Here is a 26,816-nt window from a genome sequence, read left to right on the forward strand (position 1 = left end):
CAGTGAGTAGGGAAAAAAACCAAGGAGTCATCTGCAAAGAATGATCCACAGTCTCAGATGTCTCTACACAAATGAACAGAACATGGGAAATAGAAACAAGATGAACTTGAAGTTTTAGCACAAGAAGATAAATAGGATTAAGTAAACATCATTGAAACCTGGTGGGATGAGTCTCATAATTAAATGGCAGAGCATAACCTGTTCCAAAGAAATAGACCAAACAAGAAAGGAGGAGGAGTGGCATTATATGCCAAGGCTGTGTTCAGTTGTGAGGAAATCCATGACTTAGAGCAGAAAACAGATTGAGAGCATCTGGGTAAAAATTAAAGGGGAGAGAAAGAGCAGTGACCTCTTTGTGGCTGTCTGGTATAGGCCTCCAGCCAAACTGAAGGTTTGGATGATGCCTTCCTTTAAAAAATGACCACACATTCAAAAAGGAGAGAGATAGTAGTTATGGAAGACTTCAACAACCCCGATATTTGTTAGAAATCACACTCTGCCAAGAACATAAGGTCAATAAATTCTGCACTAACCTTGCAGACAAGATGGAAGAAGCAACAAGAGGATCGGTTATTTGGATTTGACCTTAACCAACAGAGATGAACTGGTCAATAGAGATGAAATAGTGGGATCTTTGGGTGGAAGTGACCATGAGGAAGGGGGAAATGTTAGGTATATTAGCAATGGGGCCACTGCTTTTGACTCAGGGATCCTTTGCCCGTGTGATCAGCCTCCACTACTTAATGCTGGTTCCTCAGCTAGCGCCTCGCTGACTTAGGAGTAGGAGACCTTACCAGTAATAATGCTACCATCACCATGGCTTCTTACTTACGGGAGCATGCACTCTCATCATTTTTTAAAGGTGGTGTTGAGGTGGGCTTAGCCAACAGCCTTTGGTGAACCGTCATGGAAACGGTAGTCCAACAACATCTGCAGAGCCACATTTTCCCTGCCTCTGTTTTATAACAGGCATCATTCAGGTATTTACTTTTTCAAGACTGGCAGAGAGAACGTAAGAGGGATCACACAGGTGTTGAAATTGACCAGCTGTGAGCATATCAGAAAGGAAGCAGAGTAAAATGTCGAAGAGAAAATGATCCGGTGGACCCAAAGGCAGTTCCACAATAGTCGAACTGGTCAGATTGTCAGAGCTCTCTGTCTTTTAGTCTGGTCTTCTTTGGAGGCCCTTGCAGCAGCTGGTGCACCTTCTGCGTCTTCCAGCACTTCTCTGGTTAACTCTTGAGCAGTTCTGTTCCCTGAGCAGCCTTTGCATTGGTCTGTGAAAAGAAAGGAAAACACACTTGCAATCCATGCCAGCGGTAAGGGCTGCCCTGAAGCTTTATTCCATTGTGCCTCAGTATAGGACATGTCTATCCACTCTTAGACCTGAGAGCAGGCATTTCATTTTCCAGGGTTATTAACAGGGCTCTCTCTCTCTGTGTGTATGTGCACAAGCACACACTCATGCATATGTGTTTTAAATTAAGACTATGCCAAGCTGAGGAATCCAGATTTTGCAATCCAAATAAGGCAGAGCAAAAATCCATTTCCTCCTCTTGCACAGCTAATTATCTTCCTGAGATCTGTATTTTTCCTTCTGTGTTCAAATAGAGTATTTAAACTGGGTGTCATGAAAGGTTTCTCAACCTCTTTTGCTTCAACCTGTAATAGGCTGATGTAGGTCAATGAATAGGGGTCTGGTGATGTTCAGGAAAGGCACGGTTTTGTGAAAAGCAAAATTGATCACTGTTTTTCCACAGGCAAGGAAAATCAGAGAGCTGGAGAAGAAAGGGGTTGTGGGCTTTGGGGGCCAGTGGTGATGAGATGTTATTGGCCTGGCATTAAAATTGCCACAAATCTTTGAATGACACTTGATTGCCTTTGGAAGGGAACAAAACTTCACTTGCCACATTGGTCATTGTGAACAGATGGATTGTATCAAAGGTGTGTGATAGGAAAGTTCTGCTCCCCTTGGTGCTATTGTGCCCTTGCTGTTGTGTTTGTCTTTGTGATCAATGCTATTTAGGGAATACACATCTAAGAGGTCTGCCTTCTTCAGTCTGGAATCGTCTGGCCATGTTGCAGCTTCCATCTGAGCCGCCCCTACCATCAGGCCGATGAAGGTATCTTCATCTCCAAGATATCCAAACATCTTGGGCTGTCTCTTCTATTATTCAGAGCCAGTATGGTCAGTGGCAATGTTTCCTAAGGATAAAAGTAGTCATAGCCTAATACATCTATAAGACTTTAGACTGGATTTGGCTGTAGTAGGTCAATAGAGTGAAAGAAAATAAACTGCTAGAAAACCTTTGGAGGAGCCAGAGTAGTGTAGTGGTTTGAGCATTGGACTATGACTCTGCAGATCCGGGTTCTATTCTCTGCTCAGCCATGGAAATCCTCTGGGTGATCTTGGGTGAGTCACACATTCTCAGCCCCAGAAAACCCCTTAATAGGGTCGCCATAAGTAAAAAAGTGACTTGAAGGCCCACAACCACACAACAAGAGGACCGTTCCAAATTCTTACTATGTATGCCCCTAACCATATATTTTTGGTTATTCCACATGCTCTGGAGTGGGGCATTTAATAGTTTGATGCCACCTACTATGTGGAATAGTGTTCTCTCTGATATCAGAGACACTCCCAACAATTTTTATATTTTTGGTATGTGCTGAAAACTTACCTTGTTCTTGGTGTAGCTTAGTCTGCCACCTGTTTTATATGTAAATATGTTTTGATGTTATCTGTTTTGAAATCTTCACATGTAAATTGTTTATGTATATTGACAGATAATTAGATTCAGTGCTTGTAGGCCAATATCCTTGAGCACAAGGCTGGGAGGCAAGTCTTTGAACAGCAGAACACATACACTTGCAGGCTGAAGGACCAGCTTCAACCCCTTGTATCTTATGTTTTAAGAAAGAATCAGGGAGCTGGTAATGGGAAGGACCCTTTTCTGCCGGAGACCCCGATGAGTCACTTCCAGCTAAAGTGACTTAACAATGCGCTAGACAACATGATTGATTCCTCTGTCTATGGCAGTCCTGTGTTAAACAGTAAGAGGAGGAAGAGAGTGAGAGAACTATGTTTAGGGGTATTTTGTTGTAACTCCATCAACCTTAACCACTGATGAGGAATGATGGGAATCCCAGTCCAACAACATCTGAAGGCTGCACATTCCCCAACCCTGTTTATGGGAGAGTCTGTATATAAACCTATTTAACTGGGGTCCAAAACACATTGCAGAAATAATCCAGTTTGAGACTGCTTTAACTGCCCTGGCTCAGTGCTAGAGAATTCTTGGAACTTTAGTTTGGCCTTCTCTGTCAGAGAGCTCTGGGCAGTTAAAGCGTTCTCAAACGGGATTATTTCTGCAGTGTGTGTTGGACCTGAGTCCTCAGATGCCAGATATAAGAAGACCAGCTAAAGAGGATTCCCGGCGCATAGCTTGCTGTTTCCAAACATGGCCAATCCAATGGCTTTGGCGAAGTGCGCAGACAAGGCACGGATAGATTGCTCCCAGAAATCCAGTATTCAGCAGCCTACTTGTCTCTTCACTTGGACATCTCAAATATTGTTGTTTGAGCACCATCAGCAGGCATTGTAGAAGAGTAGAAGAAGACTGGTCCTTGCTCCAAAGAGCTTACAATCTAAAACCTCACATAGAGGAAAAGTGGAAGAAGCAGAGGCTACAGTGGACAAGAGAGAAGATGTGATCACTGGTTGAGAATCGGAAGGTTCTGCAGCAGAGAGGATGATGTTCTTAACTATACAATTCTTGACTCTTTTAAATGTGACCAGGCCAAGTCATAGCTAGCACCTGAGGCAGGAGGGCCAATGTGGTCCTTCTCTTCCCTGTCCCAGTCTGATCAACATAAACCAAACTGGAACCTTTTGTCTGGAACCAGTCTCTTTGAAACGAGTGGGAGTTGGACAAGGGGACTGGAGTGTGGCCCCCAAATCCAGCACCTGGGTTGACTGCCTTTCCTTTCTTCCAATTCCCCCCTTCCGTGTCCTGCTGCCCCTGTGTTAATGTGTAATTCTCATTTTTTGAAAGAGAATGGAGGGAAAGGGAAACTCCCCAAGACAATATTTCTGATCCCTGGATCCAGTGATGCTGATCAATCACAATTTCTCTGCTGCAGTCTTTTTCCCTGCAGGGATCTGTACATCTTCCACTGTGGGATGGTGACAGCTCGGTTGATGAATGCGCGTGAGGGACTGCTTGTTGCACATGCCTCGATGTTTGTAGCATGAATGATTTTCCCCTGCTAGGCTTTGATGCTCAGTCGCAACCAGGGAGCTTTGATGAGTCCCTCCAGCCCTTGTGTGCCACCAGTTTAACCCCAACTGGGCTTCCTGGCATGTAGGTGGAAACCTAGAGCTGCCCACTAGCTTCCAAACCTAGGCCTGCCTTCACAGGCATGCCACCCCCACAGATGCCCCCGTTGTCTGCCTGCTACCCTGTCGTATCTGCCGGCTGAAAAATGGCACCTCCATCCCCAGGAGAAATCCATTAACCTGCGGGCAGACGCCGGAGCCTATCTAATGCAGAAGTAATGAGCTCTGGTTTTATGTTAAATTTAGCAGAAACCACTATTACAAGTGACAGAAAATAATTTCCTCCAGGGAGTATGATAGGGCCAGCAGGCAGGCTAAACTAGCCTAAGGGTGTGCGGGGTGTGTAGGAAAACAGTGGGGGGTTTTTTGCCAGGCTTGTAGCGGAAGAAACAACTCTTTTTCTGTGTTTCACCATGAGAAAATGGTGGTATCCATGCAATGGTCTTATCCCAACCAGACATTTTCTATATGTGTTAGACTTTGTTCATGGGGAACATGAGAATTCAGCTCATTTGGGGGTGTCTAGGCTGGGAAAGCTACCCTAAAATTACAGACCAGTAGGATTTTGCTCTATTGGCTACATCACCTTAAGGGATAACCAAATTCTTTTGCATGGCATTCAGTAAGGATTTCTCTAAGATAACTGTTCCTGAAAAAGAGTGAAAATGTACCGGCTTGCACCATTTTGCACCATTCATCTACTTATATCTATATTGATTAGGAACAGTCGTCCAGGTTTTCAGACCTGGGACCTTTTGCATGCCGAACAAGTTGTGTACCACTGAGCTCCCACCTTTAGTTGTGTCCTGGTGCCTCATCCACGTTGGGCTGAATAGATAGTTTTTAGCAGACCACGGAAGTATCACTTTTTCCTTTGTATGCATTGATGGAAAGCAAAGGACACTGGGGTAAAACCCCAATGAGGAAACCCTCGGTGTTTGGAGACAGATGAGTGTGTGGTCATAGGTGTAAGTGTCTTTTTCCCCTAAGGAGCTGATAGTGATATTGATAGGACAGAGCAGTAGTTGCTTAGTGGTACACTTAGGAATCCCACTGTCCCCTGTGGCTTCTGCAGCGTAGCAGCTGACAAAAGCTAGCTGAGAATATTCTGGTAGGACATTGAAGGATGAGCAAGACTTTCTGACTATGAAGGCTTTTAACAGTAGTAGCAAACAACACAGTTTGTTCTCCTTCCCTCACCTCTCCATTCAACAGATTTGGCTATTGGTCTGTAGGAATTTGCATAGATTTGTACAGTGGGCCCTTGGTATTTGCTGGGCTTTGGTTCCAGGACACCCCCCCCCCCATGGATACCAAAACCCATGGATGCTCAAGTCCCATTAAATACATTGACATAGTAAAATGATATTTTATAAAATGGAAAAATTAAGGTTTACTTTTTGGAATTTACATATCTTTTAAATATTTTCAAGCTGTGCATGCTTGAATCCGTGGATAAAAAAAAAATCAATGGATACTTAGGGCTGATTGTACTAATTTTTATGGTCCATTGTTTAGATTGGGCCACGAAGATGAGTATTTTTGAAGATTGTGCATTGGTATCCATTAGATTAGAGTATTCATTGTATTCTTTAGAGTGCAGTATAGCCTGTAGAAGAAGCACCATTTCACATCAGGCTCCTTCCTCAGGATGCTGGTTTGCCCCAGAAAATTGACTAACTTGAGGCTCTTGTACTTTGGCCACACCATAGGGCAAAATGCATCATCACCAAAGGAAAGATGTTAGGAAAGATGGAGGGCAGTAGAAAGAGAGGAAGACCTCATGTCAGATAGTAGACTTGGATTAGGGAGGACATGGTCCTGGGCCTGCAAGAGCTGAGCAGAGAGGTTGAGGATGGGGAGACCTTGGAGATGTCTCATCCACAGGGTCAACATGAGTCGAAGTTGATTTGAGGACAGTTGATAACACCAACAAATGCAGGCAGAGTCCACTTCCCTTGAAGGCTTTGAAGGCTTTCATGGCCGGCATCCATAGTTTTTTGTGAGTTTTTTGGACTGTATTCTGGAAGACGTTTTACCTGCATTGCAAGTGACATAACTATGTCTAAAGAGTTACTTTAAACAAAAAAGGTGAACAAGTTACTTTTCAAAAGAAATATAACAAGTAGGAACAATGTTTTTTGGGTTTTCTTTCCCCCACTTTTGGCATTCTATGTAACCTCCATCCATGGAGCTCAGGGGCAGAAAGTGGGCTCGCATCCCTTGCAATAACCCTTTCTTGCAGGTCCAGAGTGTTGTAGTAGTTTGAGTATTGGACTAGGACACTGGAAGATGGCGTTTGACTTCTAGTTCAACCATGGAAACCCACTGGGTAACTTTAGGCATGTCACATGCTCTCGGCTTCTGGGAGAGGCAATGGTAAATCTCCTCTGGACAAATCTTGCCAAGAAAACACCATGATAGGTTTGTCTTGGGGTTTCCATAAGTTGGAAACGACTTGAGGGCACACAACAACAACAGTAACAACAACAACAACAACAACAACAACAACAACAAGCAGTACAAGCAAGATAGGCCTACCAGTTTGCAGGATGCGGGGTTGAGGGTGTCACTAGAGGACCTTTTCCTAGGTCTCCTCTATCTATCTGTGTTGGTGTTTTGCTATGTTCTTACCAGATTGCTGTTACCTGTGGCTTCCACATCAGCTCAGCATCTCCGATGATATTGCACTACATGACTTCAGATACCCCTGCCAGGCTGGAGATGAAGGAGGTTGTAATCCTTCAGCATTACAGGTTCCCCACACATTACAGGTTACCCGCACACTGTTTACATGCCCCCCAACCACTGCCAGCACCAAGTGACACCACCAAGACTGCTGTCAAAGTTAAATCTTCTCTATTTTATTCCAAGAAAGGGCAAGGAAAGAATTTTTTTGTCGTATTTTTAATAAGTATCATTTTTAAAACTTGTACTTTTTTGTTTTTGTTTTTCTACGAAAACCGGGGGGGGGGGGGGGATCAAACAGGACCAAGGGAACTTGCGACACATTCTGTTTTTGTTTTAAACATTTGAAAATTTTCAAGGCACCTAAAATGAGAAGGAGGCCAAAGGGCACACAAAAGAGCACTTTGGTTTCTCTGGAGAGGAAAAGAAATAAAGATAAAAATAAAATGAATAAAAGAGGGGAGATAGAAAACATCTTTATTTGGGGGGCGAGAGTACGAATGCGAGGTCCTGTTAGCTGTGCGCAGACGGTGCACAGGTTTCTGGGGCAAAAGAAGTTGGTGATGGGTAGAATGATGCTTCACTTGAACCACAAGTGTCTTTAAGCAGAAATAGACCAGTTTCATCCCTGACAGTTTTTTGCAAGGGGCTTCCTTAACAGCTGGGTAAAGGCAGTGGAACAAGTTGCACACCCCACCATGCAGTGCGCATTGTGGCCATTGATTGTATCCCCTCTCCCATGGCCTTGCCTGGCACCGATCAATGATATAATCCTACCATAATCATTGCTGACAGACAGTTTTGCCATTCTTAAAAAAACAAAACACGCAACCAAAGAAAACTCCACGAAATGATGATGGCAGCAGCTCATTGTCTTTCCAGTTTATTGGAGTTTCCCAAGTTTTGCTTAGGGTTAGAGAGCTCAGCTGGTCCCTGGAGAGAGATTGGGAGGAAGCTGTTGACTTGGAATCCAGTCATTAGAAAGGAAGAAGGAAAAAAGAAAGAAGGTCATATTTTGAGACTAGCCCCGTCTCCTGTTTGCATTGCCTTGTAGTGCTTGCCTTCTGTCGTGTCTTGTATGGGTTTGCAACATGGGGCATCAGGACTAGATCTAGTCTAGCCAGTTGTTGTGGAGTAGAGCAGATGTGGAAAAGCCTTGGACCTTCTTTTATTCTGTTGCTTGGTTTCTGGTAGTCTTGGAGTCCATGGCCGATGCACTAAAGATGGGGAATGTGAGGTCCTGCAGATGTTACTGGCTTCAACTCCCATAATCCCTCACCACATTGGCTGTGATATGTGGAGGGCCACATATTCCCCATCCTTTCTATGAACCGTCTTCTTTGTTTCTTATAGAGCTTAGTAGAGTTACTTTTTTTGGACTGTAACTCCCAGCATGACCACTGGATTTTGGGAGCTGTTGTCCATGCATGTAGATGTTTTCTCCTCAATTTCCCTGCCTGTCCTTTGGAACCTCAGATTTGGCTTTCAACCTGCATGACCCCTCTAGTCTTCCCTAAAATTCACAGGGTGTGTGTGGGATCTTTCAAGCTGAGATTCTTCTCAGGTGCCTTCCTGTTTGCTCTTGAGGGAAAGAGAGGTCTTTGGGTGATACAGTCTGTCAAACCACAAGGAAAAATCTTTTGGTTCCACATTTTGTCTGAGGTCACAGTTTAAGAGGCAGCAAAAGAGATCCCACCCTGAATGTTAGGAAGAGATTCCTGACAGTTCAACGGTGGAATACACTGCCTCTGAAAGTGGTGGAGTCTCCTTTTTTGTAGGTTTTTAAACAGAGGCTGGATGGTCATCTGTTGGAAGTGCTTTAATTGTGTAATCTTGCATGGCAGGGATGGGATTGGATTGGATGGCCCTTGTAGTCTCTTCCAACTGTTTATTGTGCAGTGGTCAGGAACACATGGCCCTTCACATACTGTTAGACTACAACTCTCATCATCCTTCACCAAGTTATGCTAGCTAGGGCTGATAAGATTTGCAGCCCAATGTCATCTGAAGAGCCATATAATCCCTAGCCCTTAACAACATCCTTACTCCACACTCCAGCATCTTGCTATGAAGCCTAGAAAAGCCCTGATTGGGACAGATGCACCAATAGTTTGGGTTGATGAACTCATGTGAATTCTTTCTTTTTTTCAGTCTCCATACCAGAACAAAGTGGGACATCACCCTTTTGCCAATATTGGGACATCACCCTTTTGCCAATGGGTATGTGTGACAGGAAGATTAACCTTCAGTACTATGGGATCCTGTCCCAGTCTCTTGGCTATTATTGTTAACTACAGTAATTTTAACCTGGAAACATGCCTATAGAGGTTGAGTCTCCTTTATCCGAAATGTTTGGGACCAGAAGTTGTTTGGATTTCAGATTTTTTTTCCAAACTCCGGAATATTTGTATATACATCATGAGATATCTTGGAGATGCTATTCAAGTCTGAAGATGAAATTCATTGATGTTTTGTGTATACCCTATGCACATAGCCTGGGGGTAATTTTATACATAATATTTTTAATAATTGCGTACATGAAACAAAATTTTGTACACTGAACCACTGGCAAGCAAAGGTGTCACCATCTCAGCCACCCATGGAGTATTTTGGATTTTGGAATTCCAGATAAGGGAGACTCAATCTGAATGATCAAAGAACTGAAAGATGGGCTTTTGATATATTAATTTTCACTTTCAATATATAAATTGTACCTTACAAAATCACTAATCCTGGGTACAAGATGAACTAAAAGTGGCCCTTCTATAACAAACCCTGAGTCTAGAACACATCATTTTTAAAGACTATACCTCAGTCAATAGAATTAAGCTGATGGTGGACTTCCAGAGCTGCAGTTCCAAGAAGTGACTTTTAGTTCTTGCTGTATCTCTGCTGTTCCAGGAATTTTTCCTTTCTATTTCAGAGATTGCCTGACTGGTTGTGCTTCCCATCACTGGCAAAGCCAGCCCTTGTGCAATCCCTCCATCTCATTTTTCAAAGCGTTGTGAACATGAACAAGGCTTCACTTCCAGCTTGTCAGGAGTATTATGCCAAGGAAGTAAGGAGGCAACAGAGAACGAATGCAGCGAGAAGTTATTCGTCAAGCCTATTGCATGTGGCTTGTGCCAGAAACTCTGACTTTTAAGAAACCATTGCAAGAAAAATTGAAATAACAGTTTAATATAGAAACCACCCCACAAAAAGGCAGCAAGGAGAGGAATTTATGGTAGGCAGAGGCAAACCCCCACTGAACAAATCTTGCCAAGACAACCTCCTAATAAAGTTCACCTTAGGGTTGCCATAAGTCGGAAATGACTTGAAGGCACATGACAACAAATTGGTTTTTAACTGGCAGATGCGTTGCATGACTAGCTTACATCCCAGTCTAAAACAGATTATACAAAAATCTATTCATAGAATCATAGAGTTTCATTCCCCAGCAGGGGTCAAGCTGACTGGGGGATTTTGGGAGCAGTGGTCCAAAAAAATGTAATTCTTTACATATTCTAGGGCTGGCCCTGCCGTTAGATGCAATGAGGCAGCTCCCATTGATGACAGGTTTGGGTTATTAAAGGGCATAACCAGTGTTTAGTTCCTACATATTTCAGTGCCAGAGGTAGAGAGAGATGCTTGTTAGATCTTCTGTCTCATATATAAAAATAACCTGAATGGTTTGGCATATATGCACCTTGACATGTGTCAGTGGAGGGCATCATTTTCTGCCCCAGTGTGGGCAGTACACTGTCTTGGGCCAGCCCTGCCACTAGGATTATATATATACCAGTTTGCAATGGTCCAAACTTTATAAGAGAAGTTCAAACGTTGAAGGGGGAAAGGATGTCCATGTCCACAATGACTGGTGTTGTAGCACCTTTGTCAGTGGGCAGCATGAACTTTCAGAGATGTAAGTCTACTTCCTCAGATGCAGACTTAAGTCTAGGAAAGCTCATGCTGCCAATTTCTTCCTTTCAGTGAGTCTCAAAGGTGCTACAAGATCTCTCTACATACTGATTCTAACAGACTAACACGGCTATATCTTTAAATTCTACCATGATGACAGAGGTAGACTTTGGATTTAAAATCTTGAAGAGCAATGTAGGAATGCAATGTGAGTAGTCAGCCTTTTAGAGGCTGGGAGAGATCAGGACAAAAACTGGGTGGTTCCCTCCAGACTCGGCAGGTCTGAAAAATCACTGGGATAAAGAAGTGGGTGGATGAAGGGAGATGGTACAAACAAGGGGCAGTGATACTTTGTGTGTGCATGCACACACATGCACACTGACATCTGTGTTTTCCTCGCAGGAGAGTTAAGTGCTCTTCTGCTGAGCAAGTGAAGAGCCCAGGGCTGCTGTCAAGTTAGTTGGGATTATTATACTCTACAGCGCTATATTAATATAATAATAATAATAATAATAATAATAATAATAATAATAATAATGGAACAGCCAGAACAACAAGCTGAGCCTGCGTAATGGCTGATGCCACCTCACAGAGAGGCTGCATTGGAGGGTGTGCCACAGGGGCCTTGACAAGGCTGGCGGCTTCTTCATGAAGAGAGCAAGAACTTTGTGAAGAGAATTGGTTTTGGATGCACCAGTCCTTTCTCATCATTTCCACTGAGTTTTCCTACTTTTCTGGCCTCTGGACCTCCACAGAAAGTACACTGAGCATCGATGATGCCATTTACATTTCTGGTTGGCTCCCCTGACAAAGCAGTTGCACGCATGGCTGTGTGGGTTACAGTGGTTGGTTGCCGCATGCATGTTGACTAGTTTCAACAAGCTCACAGCAAAAGGAAATGAGAAAGGAAGCAAGGCCATTCTGTACTGGAAAAATCACACGTTTTCCCCCAATCCTTTCTTCTCTCTCTCTGTTTTTGCTTTTGTGTTGTGTCCTTTCAGATGATAAGCCCATGGGCAGGGACTGTCTTTTTAAACTGATTTATGTAAGCTGCTCAAGAGGTGCCTTTTCAGTTGAGAAGGAGGGCGAAACCTTAGGTTGAGATCTGCAGTGATTGTAGATTTCTCTGCCTGGATGCACTTTCTGATGTTCATTCAGCCTCCAGCTTGTGCAAGAGTTTGCACAAAATCCAGCTGCTGATCCATCCCTCCCTTTCCAAGGGAAAATAAACAGGCCAGAATTGCACATGCGTTTTGGGGTGGGTGACGGTGGGAGAGCAATACTCCTGGTGCAGAACGAGGAGATCCTGGTTTAATGTTTTGTGTGCTGGAAAAAGAAGGGAGACTGTGTTGTTGCTGGGGTTTGCAAACAGAACAATCAGGAGTTTGGCTATACTGCTTTTGAGGTCTCTCTCCATCTTTTATACATATCAAAATGGTAAAAAGGTGGAACTGATGTGAACAGGAATGCAACAAGGAGCATCGCCCGTGAAAAGTGATTATCAAGGGTTGAACCAGGAGAGCTGCTATACCAGGATGCATACAGAGGCAGGCTTTATTGTGTATTGGATTTCAGCTCTCCTCTCCAGGGGTCATGATGAGGGAGGGGTTGGTGATGGGAGCCATGGTCCAAAATATTGTGAGAGTACAAGAAAGCTGTGCTATCAGGATTACATTGCATCTGTAGTGAGAGAGATATCTGAAATGCAGTGGCAGAGATTCTCTCCCAGAGGCCCTGTTGCTCACTGCCCATTCCTGGACCACAGACCAACTTGTAAACTGTTCTACAACTGATGGTAAATTCTATGGTTTGAGTGTATTTGGTCCTTATCATTCTGGGGCTAAACCAGCCTTTCTGATCCATGGTCTACATCTGTTTTGGACTATAATTCCTATCAACCCAAGGTGGTATAGCCAGTGTTGTACATAAGGAGAGTTATAATCCAAAGCATAGCAGGACCCAGGCAAGAAAAATGTCAGCGAAACCCAAGCCTTCACTAGCAGGAATTGAGGTTCAAGTCTTAGAACAAGAAGCTTGCTACTAGTGAACTAGAGTCCGTCTAGACTCATTTCCCTAGGCCAGAACTCATCTGCCACAGTCCAAGGAAGGGGAGGAAACCACATTTACAGGTTATTTTCTTTCTCCAATTTCCTCTCACCATCCTCTCTTTCTCTTATTTTTTGTTAAGCACTCTCTACTAAATGCAAACTTTCCAAGCACAGCTGCAAATTGCTTCCCATAAACTACATGTGTGTGCCAAGGACAGCAGCCACCAAACAATCCATGAATCACCTGAATGAATGAGCAACAAAGAGGCAGGTCTGTTCCCTCTCTCCATGTGCATGTTCATGCTTTTTCATCCTCCTCCTTTATGGCATTGTGCTAAATGCACCCTCCCTAAGAGCTTGCTCACATTAGCTCTGTTTGTGAAGTGCTGTATATAGAGTTAAACACTTAACAGAATTATACTTCATGTGAACAATTGTTCATATTGGCCTTCAAAAGGACTGTAAACATGTCTTTCTACCACCTGTATCTATCCCCCGACACTTATTTTCAAGCATCTTATTTAACACACTATCTATCTTGGCAGACTGTGACCAGAAACGGACGTTTGAGGTTGCATGACAGTAATTCCTCTGTTAGCCCTCCTGCAACAACATCCTTCATATCCAACAAATAGAGAGAGAAGGAGGAAAGGAAGCCTTTTGCAAAGTCTTGAACAACAATAGCCCGAAAAACCCACAAAAAACTCTTGAACAAAACTTGGGAAAGTTGTTTCCGGAGAACACATCCCAGAATCTCCAAGGCAGCATGACCACTGGCTGGGCTGGTTGGAGCTTCTGGTGGTTGTAGTCCAAAAAGTAACTTTCCTGAGCTCTGATTGCAGCTTGGTGGCCCTGCGTCATGGAGCAGGTCCAAAGGAGGGTGACTAAAATGGTGAAGGGTCTGGAAACCATGCACTATTAGGAACAACTTAGGGAGCTGGGGATGTTTAGCCAGGAAAAGGTTAAGAGGTGATATGATAGCCCTGTTTAAATACTTAAAGGGAGGCCATATTGAGGAGGGAGCAAGCTTGTTTTCTGCTGCTCCAGAGAAAAGGACCTGGAACAATGGATGCAAACTACAGGAAAAAGAGACTCCACCTCAACATTAGGAGGAACTTCCTGACAGTAAGGGCTGTTCAACAGTGGAACACACTCCCTTGGAGTGTAGTGGAGTCTCTTTCCTTGGAGGTTTTTAAACAGAGGCTTGATGGCCATCTGTCAGGGATACTTTGACGGAGTTCCTGCATGGCAGGGGGTTTGGATTGGATGGCCCTTGGGGTCTCTTCCAACTCTATTCTATTTGTCCCGGCCACTCTGCAACTGTAGCGTGATTACCCTACAAGAGGGCATACACACCTCAGGAGGTTTGGATGCCAATCACAATAATGTTTTTCAGTATTCTGCCAAGTACTAGCTGAAGCATTTTTAACATGGCAAAAGCAGGAAAGCTGAAAGAAAGATGATGGCAGCATGAACTTTTGTAGACTTAAGTCTACTTCCTCAGATGGATTCTGAGGAAGTAGACTTACTTCTAGGAAAGCTCATGCTACCAACTGCTTTCTTCCAGTTTGTCTCAAAGATACTACAAGACCTCTCTACATACTGATTCTACAGACTAACATGGCTATGTCTTTGAAAAACAGGGAAGTTATTGTATTCCAAAATTAATGAGCACATCCCAGGCCTCAGTTTCGTCTTTTTGAAATAAGTTGTATGGTGTACATAGAGGGTTGGGATCTGCAGTGGAAGAGAAGTGTAGCGACCTTCCAAAGTTCTGTCTTTTTGGAGAGGAGCTTTCTAAGAGCTCTTACACAGTAACAGTTGGGCACTTCCCCTTTACCAAGCTAGCCATAAACTTGGAAAGGTCCTACCCTGCTGCTTGGACATAATGTTCCTGGCATTGCCTGTGACAGTGGGAGCACAGAAACAGGCTGAAGCTAGATGCGACTGTTCTGTGCCTTCCCATAGAAGCTTAGCTCTATTTCTTCATCTCTGTGGTGAAACTTGTTATGTGTGCCATTGACAATGCAGAGCAAAAACCCATCCAGTCCAATGTGGGAAGTGCCAATTGGGACTTGTATGAAAAGCAGCAGCAGCAGCAGCAGCAGCAGCAGCAGCAGCCAGGGGCATTGTGAAATCTAGAAAGGGATGTATTGCGCATCGGAGAGTTGATGGGATGAAAATGTTTTGTCGTTTTTGTAGTGTCTGGCCAGGCTTTTAGGTTCCCCTCCCTGTTTGTTTGTCTCCCGTCTCCCAACATTGTCATTTTGTTTTGTCACAAGCAGCTTAATCTGCTTCCCCCACCAACAGTTGTTATTGTTGCTATTAAGGAACACGAGGCCCATCAGAGAGCCCTGTTGGCAAGGAGAAAAATGCCTTGAAAAGACGCTTCTATCGGCGTGTTTATTGTCTTGCTCTCCAGTTAGCTGGCTAATCCCATTTATTGCCATTTGCGGAAATTAAAGGGTTGAAAAGTTGCAAATCTGTCAAAACACTCTGAAGGTGGGCAAAATGGGAGAGCGAGGGAGAAAAACTGTATGCTGAATGATACTGAAAATAGACTTTTCTTTGGCTGCTTCTGGGGGAGAGGGTCTTGGGGAGAAGACATTGGTCTTGTTCAAGATGGGATGCTTTAAGATGTACCCCAGCCTGCTTAGAAGAAGCCTGAAAAACCCATAGCCCAGGAAGCCAGAGTATAGCTGCCTGCTTGAAATACAAACATCAATGTGTGCAGCTGGGCTTAAGAACCTAGTGCACTTCAGCATAGAGCTGTAGGGTTGCTTTTACTTTGCAGCTGTTGAAACTGGCCTAGAACTTTTAGTGAAAACACACATTTCTGTCAGAGAATTTGCTGTGCTCTCCTTTCTCTGGTAATACAGAATTGCACTTCATTATGCCCAGCCTGATCATCCATCATCATCACCAGCACCACCACCACCATTATTTTGCCTTGGGTTTGGGGAGGCATGCTTGTCAGAAATAGTTAATAACATGTAAGGATGGAGAGGGAGATGGACTAAATGTCCTAAAAGTCCCAGATCCTGTCTGATCTTGGACACTAAGCAGGGTCAGCCCTGGCTAATACTTGGGTGGGAGACCGCCAATGAATACAAGATCCTTTTAGAGGAAGGAATTGGCAAAACTACCTCTGAATATTCCTTGTTTAAGAAAACCCTATGAAATTTGTGGGGCTGTCATAAGTCAACAAGAATGGAGATGATTCCTGGGAAGAAGAAAGAGCGCAACTGGATCTTGTTTTCTGAATTTTTTAGGATTTTGAGATTATACAAACTGTCCTGGTGGATTAAAGCTGTACTGTTTCAATAGATAGCCAACTAGGTGATCTTGATAAACAGAAGGATATTGGGCTTCTATTCAAATGCCACTGCATACAGAGGTTCCAATCCACATGTCTAATAACTTTCAATAGACTCATCCTCCCTCAGTTGTTAGCACACTTTGTTCATTCTCCTGAGTTTTACAGCCTGGACTTTTTTTTTCTGTCATCAACATCTTCAGCTGGATTCTACTGATACGGATTTCTTCTGTCTATAACTGTATGTTGGGATTTTGCTGGAATAAATCTCTGCAAGGTTCACAACCGCATGCTGGATTAGACTGCAGTCCTATCTAAACCCACATTATTTTCCACAGTGGCCAAGCGGTAGCCTATGGAAGCCCACTAGCCGACAGAAGGGCTGCTTATCTCCGAAACAGGATAATATACATCCAGCCTGACTATGCAGCTACTGATGGTTTTGACTTCCATGAAACCTTAAGGTCCTTTATTTTATCTCAGGCCAGGCACCCATTGAACTGTGAGGAGAGGCCAAATCAGGCCCTATCCAGAGTCTGGAAATGACCATGGGAGGTGAAGAGACAGCTCCCAGAAATGAACAGCCATCTTAGCCAGCATGTCATCGTGTCTGGGGGAGACTGGGAGTCTAAAAAGTAACATTCCCAAGCTCTGACCCTCTTGGATTTTCTCAAACTTTCCCAGCCCTCTTCTCCTGAAAGCAAGCCTTTGGAAATGCTACCAGTCAAAGCCAGGACCCTGGTGCAGGCAGAGCATCATGTATGTTGCTTCACATCCAGTCGCTTAGAGATTGTCTCACCAGTGCTGTACAAGATTCAAGTTGACACAGAGGTTACTGTACTGTCTCAACTATTTTGACAACAGGTTGCCTGCCTGTGAACATTGTTCTTCCCTTTTGTCCTTCATTTTTGACTTCCGTCCTTTCCAGAATGACCCTTTGAGGTCTCATCTCCATAGCATCTCAAGTACCTTTCCCACACTCTGTGGATGGATGGCCATTTGCAGTTTGCATTTATAACTCCTGAGGAAATGGAAGGATCTTAATTTTCCTGTTACATCTGCAAATTTAGAGTCCCTTGGATTTGCCCTTGAGAGAAAAACATGCCCTGGGTGAAGGCATTCAAACGCATCATCAACCTGAATCCAACCCACTATCTGTGTGGCAGATGCCCACCAGAGACACCACAAACTATCTGATTTTGCTCCTGACCTAGGAATACAAAAGACAGAATTATCAGACACCTGGGGATCATGGTATATAGATGATGGATTTGCCTTTTCTTTTACTTTATAGGACTACAGCTGTGGAGACCAGCCTGGGAGCCCCTGTCACCAGCTTTCCATGTGACTGTGGTATGCTCACATTCTTGAAAATAACCACAGATCTATAGTTGGGATATTAAAAAGCATTCCATAGGAGAAAAGGCAGACAAGGGTATATAGAAGCAGACCAAACAAAATTCAACAGACCCCACCTTGTCTATAGCAGCCTAGCTTATCATCTCAGAGTTGATGCAAAAGGCTTAAACCAAGATCCCTCTTCTCTTTCTCTCCTGTCTTGACATCTCAAAACCATTCATATGCCATGCAAACCTGAGATTTGTTTAGGATTCTGGGACCCCCCACCTTGGAAGGAATATCTTGCTGGTTGGAAGACACTGGCCCAGCCCGTTTCTGTGTCAGACTGTTGTTGGGGTTTTTTGTTTTTGCTAAAAAAACAAGCACTACCTGCAATATTATTTCTACAGAGAGAATAATCTTGAATGATGTCCCAAGAAATGTAAAGAAGGGGAAACTGAATGGAGATTCTTAGGACCAGTCTGCGTTGAACAGAAGAATAAAGTTGATGTGGTGGAGTGTTACACGGGGAGAAAACATGGGAAGTGAAGATTAGGGCTTTGTTTCTGCATTCATTTTTTTAAAAAGCTAAAAACTGCCCAAACGGTTGTTGCTGTTGTTCAGCTTTGCACGAGGAATTTGGATCCTGAAAGGAAAGCAGAGTTATGGGATGCAAAAGGAAAACCTGAAACCAATTCACACAAGTCCTCTCCCCCATACAGTCAGTGGTTTAACATCCAGGAAAGACAGTTTTGATTTTTTTTTTTGATTTTTTGTTTTTATAATCTAACCCCTGAACAAAATAGAAGATTTATACAGGAAGAAAGATAAACAGGTAGCATTTTTGTTTTTCATTTTTCATTTTTCTTTTAAAACTCCTTGCTAGGTCTTCCCCTTACCACCACCACCCCACACCCTTAGGGGCAGGGAAACAACAGTAACCCAAGGTTTCTGTATGGTCTGAGCCGGGTTTTGTTTTAATCTGGCATATTAAATATAAATTATGTATTTCCACTCCATGTCTACTTTTTTTTAAATTTCTTTTTTTGTGATTTTTTCCTACAAAATAAGGTTTTTTTTGTAAAATTTCCTCCCCTCCCCTCCCATTTGTTCCTCCTGGTTCTGCTTGGAAAATAGTTTTTGTTTTGCAATTTTCTTTTTCCATCTTGGCAAAAAACCCTGGGGTGTGTGATGGGGAGGGGGTAAAAACAGGGAAGGGTGGGGACTGGGCGTTATATGTGGGAGGAAGGGGATTTTGCATCATGAATATGAATAGTCTATGTCTGGAATTCCCCCGTCTCTGTACCCCCGCGTTGTGCCGTAGCCGATGGTGTGGGTGCTTTTGTAAAGACTGGTTCCATTGGAAGGGAATATGGTATGGATGACATACTCTTCCTTTGCCCGGTGGGGGTTGATTGGTAGCATCTGTAAGCCAGGCCCTCTTATTTCCAGGATGGAATTATCCTTCTTGGTGCCCGACTCCACATAGTCATCTTTCTTCCGACTGCCTCGTTCACGAGTCAGCAGCTCTCCCGTCCGGTGGACGTACCAGCAAATGGCAGCTAAGACCAGGAAGAGGAAGACCAAGGCTACTGCCCCACCAATAATTCCTGCTAATGGCAACCCGGCCAATGGATCCATGTTTTGTTCATGGTTGAGGGTGGTAGTGGGACTGTACATGTCTGCTGTCTCGGCCTTGGCGCAGACGGGGGTTTCGTCGGGCACATAGGTGCTTCCCGTCTCCATAGTGACCATGCAGATGATGTAGGTTGATTTGGGCTCCAGGGCCGTCAGCAGGTACTCTGTCTTGTCACCTTGCACCAGGGTCTCTGTGATAGAGCCCACAGCTGGGCTGTGACCCAAGCGTAACCAACTGAGGCGAAAAGAGGCCGCTGGCAGCATTGCCTTCCAGCTGATGCGGATGCTGTCGGCAGTCAGTGGCTTGACGTTGAGAACCAGTGCTTTGGCTCCTGCTCCAGTGGCCATTGGGTAGTCAATGTTTGAATCGGGCAGTTGGATGCCAGGTCTCTTGGACTTGAGGGTGAAGAGGGAGCCCTGTGGGGTTGTGACTGCAGCATTGCTGGCAGTTGTCTTGGCTGCCACAGCCACACCTGAATTGCTCTGTGGGCCCACATCAAAGCATTCATCCATCTCGTTGGTTATGTCCTTGATAGCCATGCCTCTGACCTTATCGGGCCCTTGGCACATCAGACCCCTCACATTCACCACTGCAGCCCGGGCCTTGACCCAGTCTCTCAACCACATGAGATTACATCCACAATACCAGGGGTTGTTTCTCAGCAGGAGCTGAGAGAGGCTGTCGAGGTCATCAAACAAGCCCTTGGGTAGGGTGGTCAAGTTGTTGTTGGACAGATCCAGCTTCTCCAATTCCCTCATCTTGGAAAGAGTGTTGTAGGGGATGTGGCTGATGGCATTGTCTTGGAGGTACAACTTCTGCAGGTGGGCACTGGGAAGGTTAAGAGGGGGAGCTGCCAGGGAGTTCCGCACCAGCGAGAGCTCGCTGAGGTTCTGCAGGCGGCTGAAGGTGTCGTCTGCAATGCGCTGGTTGGCCAAAAGGTTGCCATCGAGCACTAGGCGCCGCAGGCTGTTCAATCCCTTGAAGGCATGGAGGGGAATGGTGGAGATGCGATTGTCGTCCAGCCGGAGTTCCTCCAGGGTACGGGGCAGGCCAGAGGGGATGCTGCTGAGGTGGTTGCGGGAGAGAAAAAGCAACTTGAGGCGCGTGCTGTCTGCAAAGGCGTCGTCTTCAATGCTGACGGTGGAGACGGAGTTGTCATCCAGGTGCAGCTTTTCCAGCAGTGGGATGCGTGCCAAGGAGTCCCGGGCGATGGTGCGGACATTATTGTCCTGGAGATGAAGCTCCCTCAGTGAACGGGGCAGGTTGATGGGGAATTCATCCAGGTCATTTTCATAGAGGTAGATGACCTGACAGAAATTGGACGAAGAGGGAAATTCAGCAGGGCAGAAGCAGAGAGTAGAAGTGACATATATATTTTAAAACTGGAGGCGGATTCAAGAAACACAGGCTTTGGGGTCTAGTTTGTCAATGCAAGCATCGGTTTCATCACTGTGAAAATATTAAACTTCTACTGGGGGGGGATGGAGTAGAATTGAAGGGACCCCAAAACAAAAGCGCAGGCAAATTCAGGTTTTAAAATGCCACATTTCATTTGTTGAAATTTCAGTCTTGTACCAAACATTTAAGTACAATAATCACATCTCCAAATTCATGCTGTGCCTTACTTTCCAGATTAAACTGGAACCTAAAATTTCACTGTAATATTTTGAATTCTAAGACACATTTTGTTACATCTGGGCACTTTAAACATCTCAATATCTGCTCAATCCCTCCCTCAAAGTGATATCATGCAGAAATGTTGTTTCCATAGACCAGGTAACTGATCTGACAGCTCTGGGGCCAAGATACTCCTGGCTGCTACTGGAGTATTTTAGCCCATACAGACACCATCTTAGTCTAAGTTACAAACTTGTTATCTCATGAGATCTCACAAAATTAAAAAATCAAAATTGAGATGTGACAAATTATTGTGACTTGGACACACACTGAGGGTCTACAAGATTGCTACAGGTTATGGAAACTTTCACAAGCCTGCATCTCAGGTTTCATAAATCTCTCTCTCTCTCTTTTTTTTTAAATGCATGCTTTGAAGGAATGGGAAAAGATATCAATTCTTGCTACCTCAAAGGTGGAGGGAAAAAGATGGTTAGCAATATTCAGGGTTTGTTCATTTAAAAAACAAACAGAGTTCCTCCCTCCATCAAATCCCCTGTACAACCTGAACGTTGAGCTTCTTCTTCAAAGTGGAGGGGATGCCGGCGTTATTGATCTGATTGTTTTGCAGGTAGAGGGTGGTGGCATCATCTGGGATATCAGCTGGGATGGAGGTCAGGCCCCGGTCATTGCAATAAATGAATCCGTTGTCACAGCGACAGACTGACGGGCAGGTGGTGCTGTCAATCACCTCACTCAGAAAAGCCACTAAGCCGTAGCAGAGGAAGAGCCAGTCACGCAAGTCCATGGCAGCCGCTGTGGTCACAACGGTGGCCGTCACCACAGCGGCTGTTGGCGAGGTGCTCGCCATGGTCTGTGGGATAGTAGCTTCTCCGGAGGTTACGCCTTTGGATCTGTAGAGGAAAGAGTGTTCTCAGTTTAGCATGGATTTATGTCTGCTGGGTTTTGCAAGGTTTCAGAGCAAACAGAGATAGGAGAGGGTGAAAGATTTCTAGTCTCTCCTTAACAGCAGAGCTTGGTAAAGTGACTTTTGTGGACTATAACAAAAAGAATCCTCTTGCTAACATGGCCACAAATGTTTCCATGCTCTGAATTAATCTGGTGGGTTCTTGGTATCTACTGGGGTTTGGTTTCAGGATCCCCCATGGATACCAAAATCCATGGATACTCAAGTCCCATAATATACATTGGGGTAGTAAAATGGTATCCCTTATATAAAATGGCAAAATTAAAGTTTGCATTTTGGAATTTGTATTATTTTTGAACATTTACAAGCTGTGGATGGTGGAATCCATGGATAAAAAATCAGTGGTTACTAAGAGTTGACTGTACAGTTGCCCCTCTGTTCTCATAGACTTGAAATCCGTGGTCTTAAATATTCATGGAGGGGTGACCTCCATTATTTTCAATGTGGTGTGTCCATGTGGCGTGTTCCTGGTGAGTCTCCGTTTTCGCAAGGGATCCAGAACAGATCTCCTGCCAAAACAGAGGGCTGACTGTATATCATTCTATCTCTTGCAGCCTAAGGCGGCCATGTTAAGGTTGAATTCAACTGAGTTTTAATTCCAGAGCCGATTTTCAAAACCAGGGTTCAGCCCAGGATATGTCGAATTCAACCTGATATGTAAAGAGAAATTCAGTATGGTGTTGTAGTTAAAATGTTTTATTCTGGCTGAGGAAATCTAGGTTCAAATCCCCGCTCAGCCTTGAAGTTCACTGCGTGACCTTGGGCTGCTTTTTCTCTTGAGATTAATCTACCATGCAGAATTGTTATAATGATAAAATGAGATAATCCCATTCGTGTATATCATTCTGAGCTCACTGCAAGAAGGAAAGGTTACAGATGTTTTATTATGTCTTGATCGAGATGTAAAGGCCTCTGAGCATTGGCAGAATGTCTGTTTCTCAACACAATAGAACCCACAAGCAGTGGCACCTTTGTATCTGGGACCACCTTAGGCTGAGCTTTGTGTACGAATCAAATGTTCTTTTCCCTTTCTTGGACTATGCCAGAACTTCAACACAACACAAAGTGGTGGTCTGGGAACTTTAGTCTATGGCAGCTTTTCAGGAAAGAAAGTAATAGTTGTAGCCACTTGGCACAAATATGGTACTGGTCCTTGGCATGGGGGAAAAGATGCTAGTTACTACATCAAATAGCTTAAGAAATCCTGGACTGACAATTCAGGCTGCAGGAGAGAAACTGTATTTTTGATTTCCCAAGATGAAGAACTGCAACTTGATGAGCTAGATTTCTATGTGCATGAAAGGACTCATTTCCTCCAAGTGGCAGCACAAAATGGCACAGTCCAGGAATGGCACTTTCTGCATGTTTGAATTTGCCTCTCTAAGCCTCGATTCTGGTATTTTCTTAGCTGGATACCTGAAATAAAGCCCTCATGAAAGTGTACAGTACAGGCTTATTTCCTTCTAAAAACTGCCATCTATGATGAGACAATAGTTATAATTGGAAGGTTGTGTGTCTTGTCTGCCATCTTGTTCAGCTCATTAGGAAGCACCAAACTTGACAGCTAAGCTCCTTGGAGGTTTGGATGCTTTTTGAAACAACAACTTTAATTAGTGTGAAAGCATCGATCAGATTTTTAATTGGATTTTAATCAGGACTGTACCTCCTCCCATCCCATGAAAGAATTTCAGGAGCATTGTTACCATGCTGTGTGTCTAAAAAAGATCACAGAATTAGTAGGTGACTTCAATATACTACCTCCCTGTTATTATTATTATTTTCTATGAAGGTAGCATAGTATGAGAGCCAGCATGGCTTAGTGGTTTGACTTTTGGACTATGATGACTCTGGAGACCAGGGTTCGATTCCCTGCTCAGCTGTGAAACCCACCTTGGGCAAGTCACATGCTCTCAGCCTCAGAGGAAGGCAATGCAAACCTCCTCTGAACCAATCTTGCCAAGAAAACCCCATGATAGGTTTTCATTAGGGTCGCCATAAGTTGGAAACAACTTGAAGGCACACATCAACAATATAACATGGTATAGTGGTTTGAACACTGGACTAAGACTGTGGGCAACCATGGTACAAATCCCCTCTCAGTAATGGAAACCTTGAGCAAAGCCACACTCTCTCAGTCTGAAGTCAGAGTTGACTTGAAGCTTGTTCAAGCATGACCATGAAGCATGTTCTAAGGTTGGGGGAAGGGATGCAGTGAGATGCTGCAGAATTTTCCCCTCTCCTTAAGCATCTGACCAAAGCGGGGATGAGTTTGGTCTGTTGCCAGACAGAAGTGTGACATGGTTTCCCTCCTTTTGGAGAGATGCCGTTGTTGGGATTAATGTGGTCTTTCTAAGATTTGGGGAAAGGGGATTTTTTGGACTGCAGTTCCAGAATTCCCCAAACAGAATGTCTGAGCCCATGCTACCAAAAAATAATGTCCCCGCACACTATGCACAGATAGCAATGGTGGCGTGAAGAAAAACATGATGATGGCAAATGCCTGTATATTAGAAAGCTATGTATTGCTCTTAAAGAATTGGGTATGTCACAGCATTGGTCCTGATGTGTAACCTGCACTTAGGACAAGAGGCTACTGTCAGGACAGAATATGGAGAAACCGGGTCAGGCAAGGCTGCGTTCTATCACCATCCCTCTTCAACCTCTACACTAATAATACCATATGCAAAGCAAGATTAGACTCGGCGGAAGGAGGTGTGAGAACTGGAGGAAGGAACATCAACAATTTAAGATTTGCAGATGACACTATACTACAAGCGGAAAATAGCAAAGATCTGGAACAATTACTGGAGAGAATCAAGGATGAAAGTGCTGAACACAAAGAAAACAAAAATAATGATCACAGATGATTTACATACATTTAACATAGATGATGAAGAAATTGAAAAAGTTTTTCCATATCCTGGAACAGTCATTAATCAGAATGGTGATTGCGGCCAAGAAATCAGAAGACTGGGGCTTTGAAGGGTAGCTGTGAAAGAACTAGAAAAGATCTTGAAGTTTAAAGGTATTTCACTTAATACTAAAGTTAAGATTGTCAATACCATTGTATTTCCCATCGCTTTGTATGGATGTGAGGGCTGGACAGTGAAGAAGACTAATAGGAAGAAAACCAACCTGTTTGAAATGAAGTGCTGGAGAAGAGTTCTATGGATACCATGGACAGCTAAAAAGACAAATAGCGGGTCCTAAAGCAAATCAAGCCTGAAATTTCCCTAGAAACCAAAATGAGTAATCTGGGACTGTCATACTTTGGTCATATAATGAGAAGACAGGACTCACCAGAAAATACAATCATGCTTGGTAAGGCAGAAGGTTACATGTGGATAGAATCATAGAGTTGGAAGAGACCCCAAGGGCCATCCAGCCCAACTCCATTCTGCCATGCAGGAACTCACAATCAAAGCATCCCCATTGACAGATGGCCATCCAGCCTCTGTTTAAAGACTCCAAAAGATAGACTCAGTGAAGGAAGCCACGGCCCTGAGACTGCAAAAGCTCAACAGGGCTATCAAGGAGAATGTTTCTTGGAGATGCTTCATTCATAGGGTTGCCGTAAGTCAAGGCCTACTTGAAGGCAATTAACACACACACACACATGCACGCACACATGTACATTAAAAATACCTGGCTTCCATTAGGGAAAGGGGTCCACAGAGCCAAAATACTATGTGCAAATATGGCTTGGACAAAGGCCTGTCCCATGGCAGAAGAATGAGGTTCAAGGTGGCTTGTAATTAAGTAGATTACAACTAAAACATAAAAGGAATACATGCATTTGGAAAACACAATTAGAAAATGCACACGTTAAAGAAAAATGAGCGAGCATGGCATAGTGGTTTGAATGTTGGACTACGATTCTGGAGTCCAGGATTTGATTCCCAGCTCAGCTGTGAAACCCACTGGACGAGTCGCATGCTCTCAGCCTCTGGGGAAGGCAATGGCAAACCTCCTCTAAACAAATCTTGCCAAGAAAACCCTACAAAAGGGTCGCCTTAGGGTTGCCATAAGTCGGAAATGACTTGAAGGCACACACCAACAACAATAGATAAATAGAAGAAGCAAGGTCATTTGCTCAAGGCCAGTCTGAATAGAAAGGTCTCTTTGCCTGGCAGCAGAATAAGGAGGCGGAAGCCCGCTTGACCTCCCTTGCCACCGAATCCCAGAGCTTGGGAAGAACCACGGTGAAGTCAGCCTATGTTAACTACCATAATACAGTTATTCCTCAAAGCTGACTTTGCTGATGATAGCATTGGATAAAACAATAAAGGCTTTTAATATCTTAACGCCAGCACACTGAACAAGCCCCGACAAAATGGATGCGCATTTGGTTAAGGGGAACTTATTTCAATAGAAAAAGCAAAGACAAGACAATGCAGGATTTAGAGGAGGAATTTTCGTACTATCACCTCTTTTCCAACCCTGTAACTGCATGCAAAGCAAAGACAGACGTGACTTCATTAGTGTTTTCTTCGTAGACACTTCAATGTGATGTGATAGGTCTCTATGTATTTCTACCACTGCATTTTCTTCTGCAGAAAATTCACCAGCGCACTCGACCCGGCTTTGGCTCTTGCACTTGTGATGCTTAAAATCTTCCGACAGCGTTGCTGGTAAGGGCTTGGGTTCGACATGATAAATCCCTTTGAAAAAGACCTCTCAAGAGCGGGGAAGCCAACATGCACCAACCCCGTTCGTGGCTGGGGAATTTCAGCCACAACACTGCATACATTAAGAAGTGAGAAAAGGCAAGAAGAAGGTCTGTGCTCTGGGTGGCCTCTTTCTCCCTCCATCCTCTTTCAGCCCCCCCCCCCCCCTTTCAGTGCATTTCCCAGACCATGACAGCAAAGAATGAATAGCCTGGGTCTTTCCACCATGCCCTCTCAAGCGTGTGCCGTTATTCTCTGCTTTTCACCTCCGAACCTCAT

General features: G+C 44.1%; 2 protein-coding genes across 5 annotated transcripts in view; one reads left to right on the forward strand and one right to left on the reverse strand.

The window, feature by feature from the left end:
• Nucleotides 1-26,816, forward strand: part of MACROD1 (mono-ADP ribosylhydrolase 1) — a 323,148-nt gene that overhangs the window by 24,920 nt on the left and 271,412 nt on the right. The window lies entirely within an intron of this gene.
• FLRT1 (fibronectin leucine rich transmembrane protein 1) overlaps nucleotides 15,947-26,816 on the reverse strand; it is a 157,069-nt gene continuing 146,199 nt past the window's right edge. For all 3 annotated transcript variants that reach the window (XM_089482963.1, XM_089482962.1, XM_089482964.1), the window contains 2 exons: nucleotides 21,448-21,796; nucleotides 15,947-20,575 (listed from right to left, as the gene is read on the reverse strand). In XM_089482963.1, the coding sequence (XP_089339089.1) occupies nucleotides 18,890-20,575; nucleotides 21,448-21,753 (1,992 nt within the window). In that variant the 5' untranslated portion in view covers nucleotides 21,754-21,796 and the 3' untranslated portion in view covers nucleotides 15,947-18,889. The remainder of the gene's footprint in view (nucleotides 20,576-21,447; nucleotides 21,797-26,816) is intronic.

Source organism: Sceloporus occidentalis, unplaced genomic scaffold, assembly GCF_023333645.1.
Source record: "Sceloporus occidentalis isolate IW3139 unplaced genomic scaffold, rSceOcc1.0.p SCAF_20, whole genome shotgun sequence".
Lineage (NCBI taxonomy): Eukaryota > Metazoa > Chordata > Lepidosauria > Squamata > Phrynosomatidae > Sceloporus > Sceloporus occidentalis.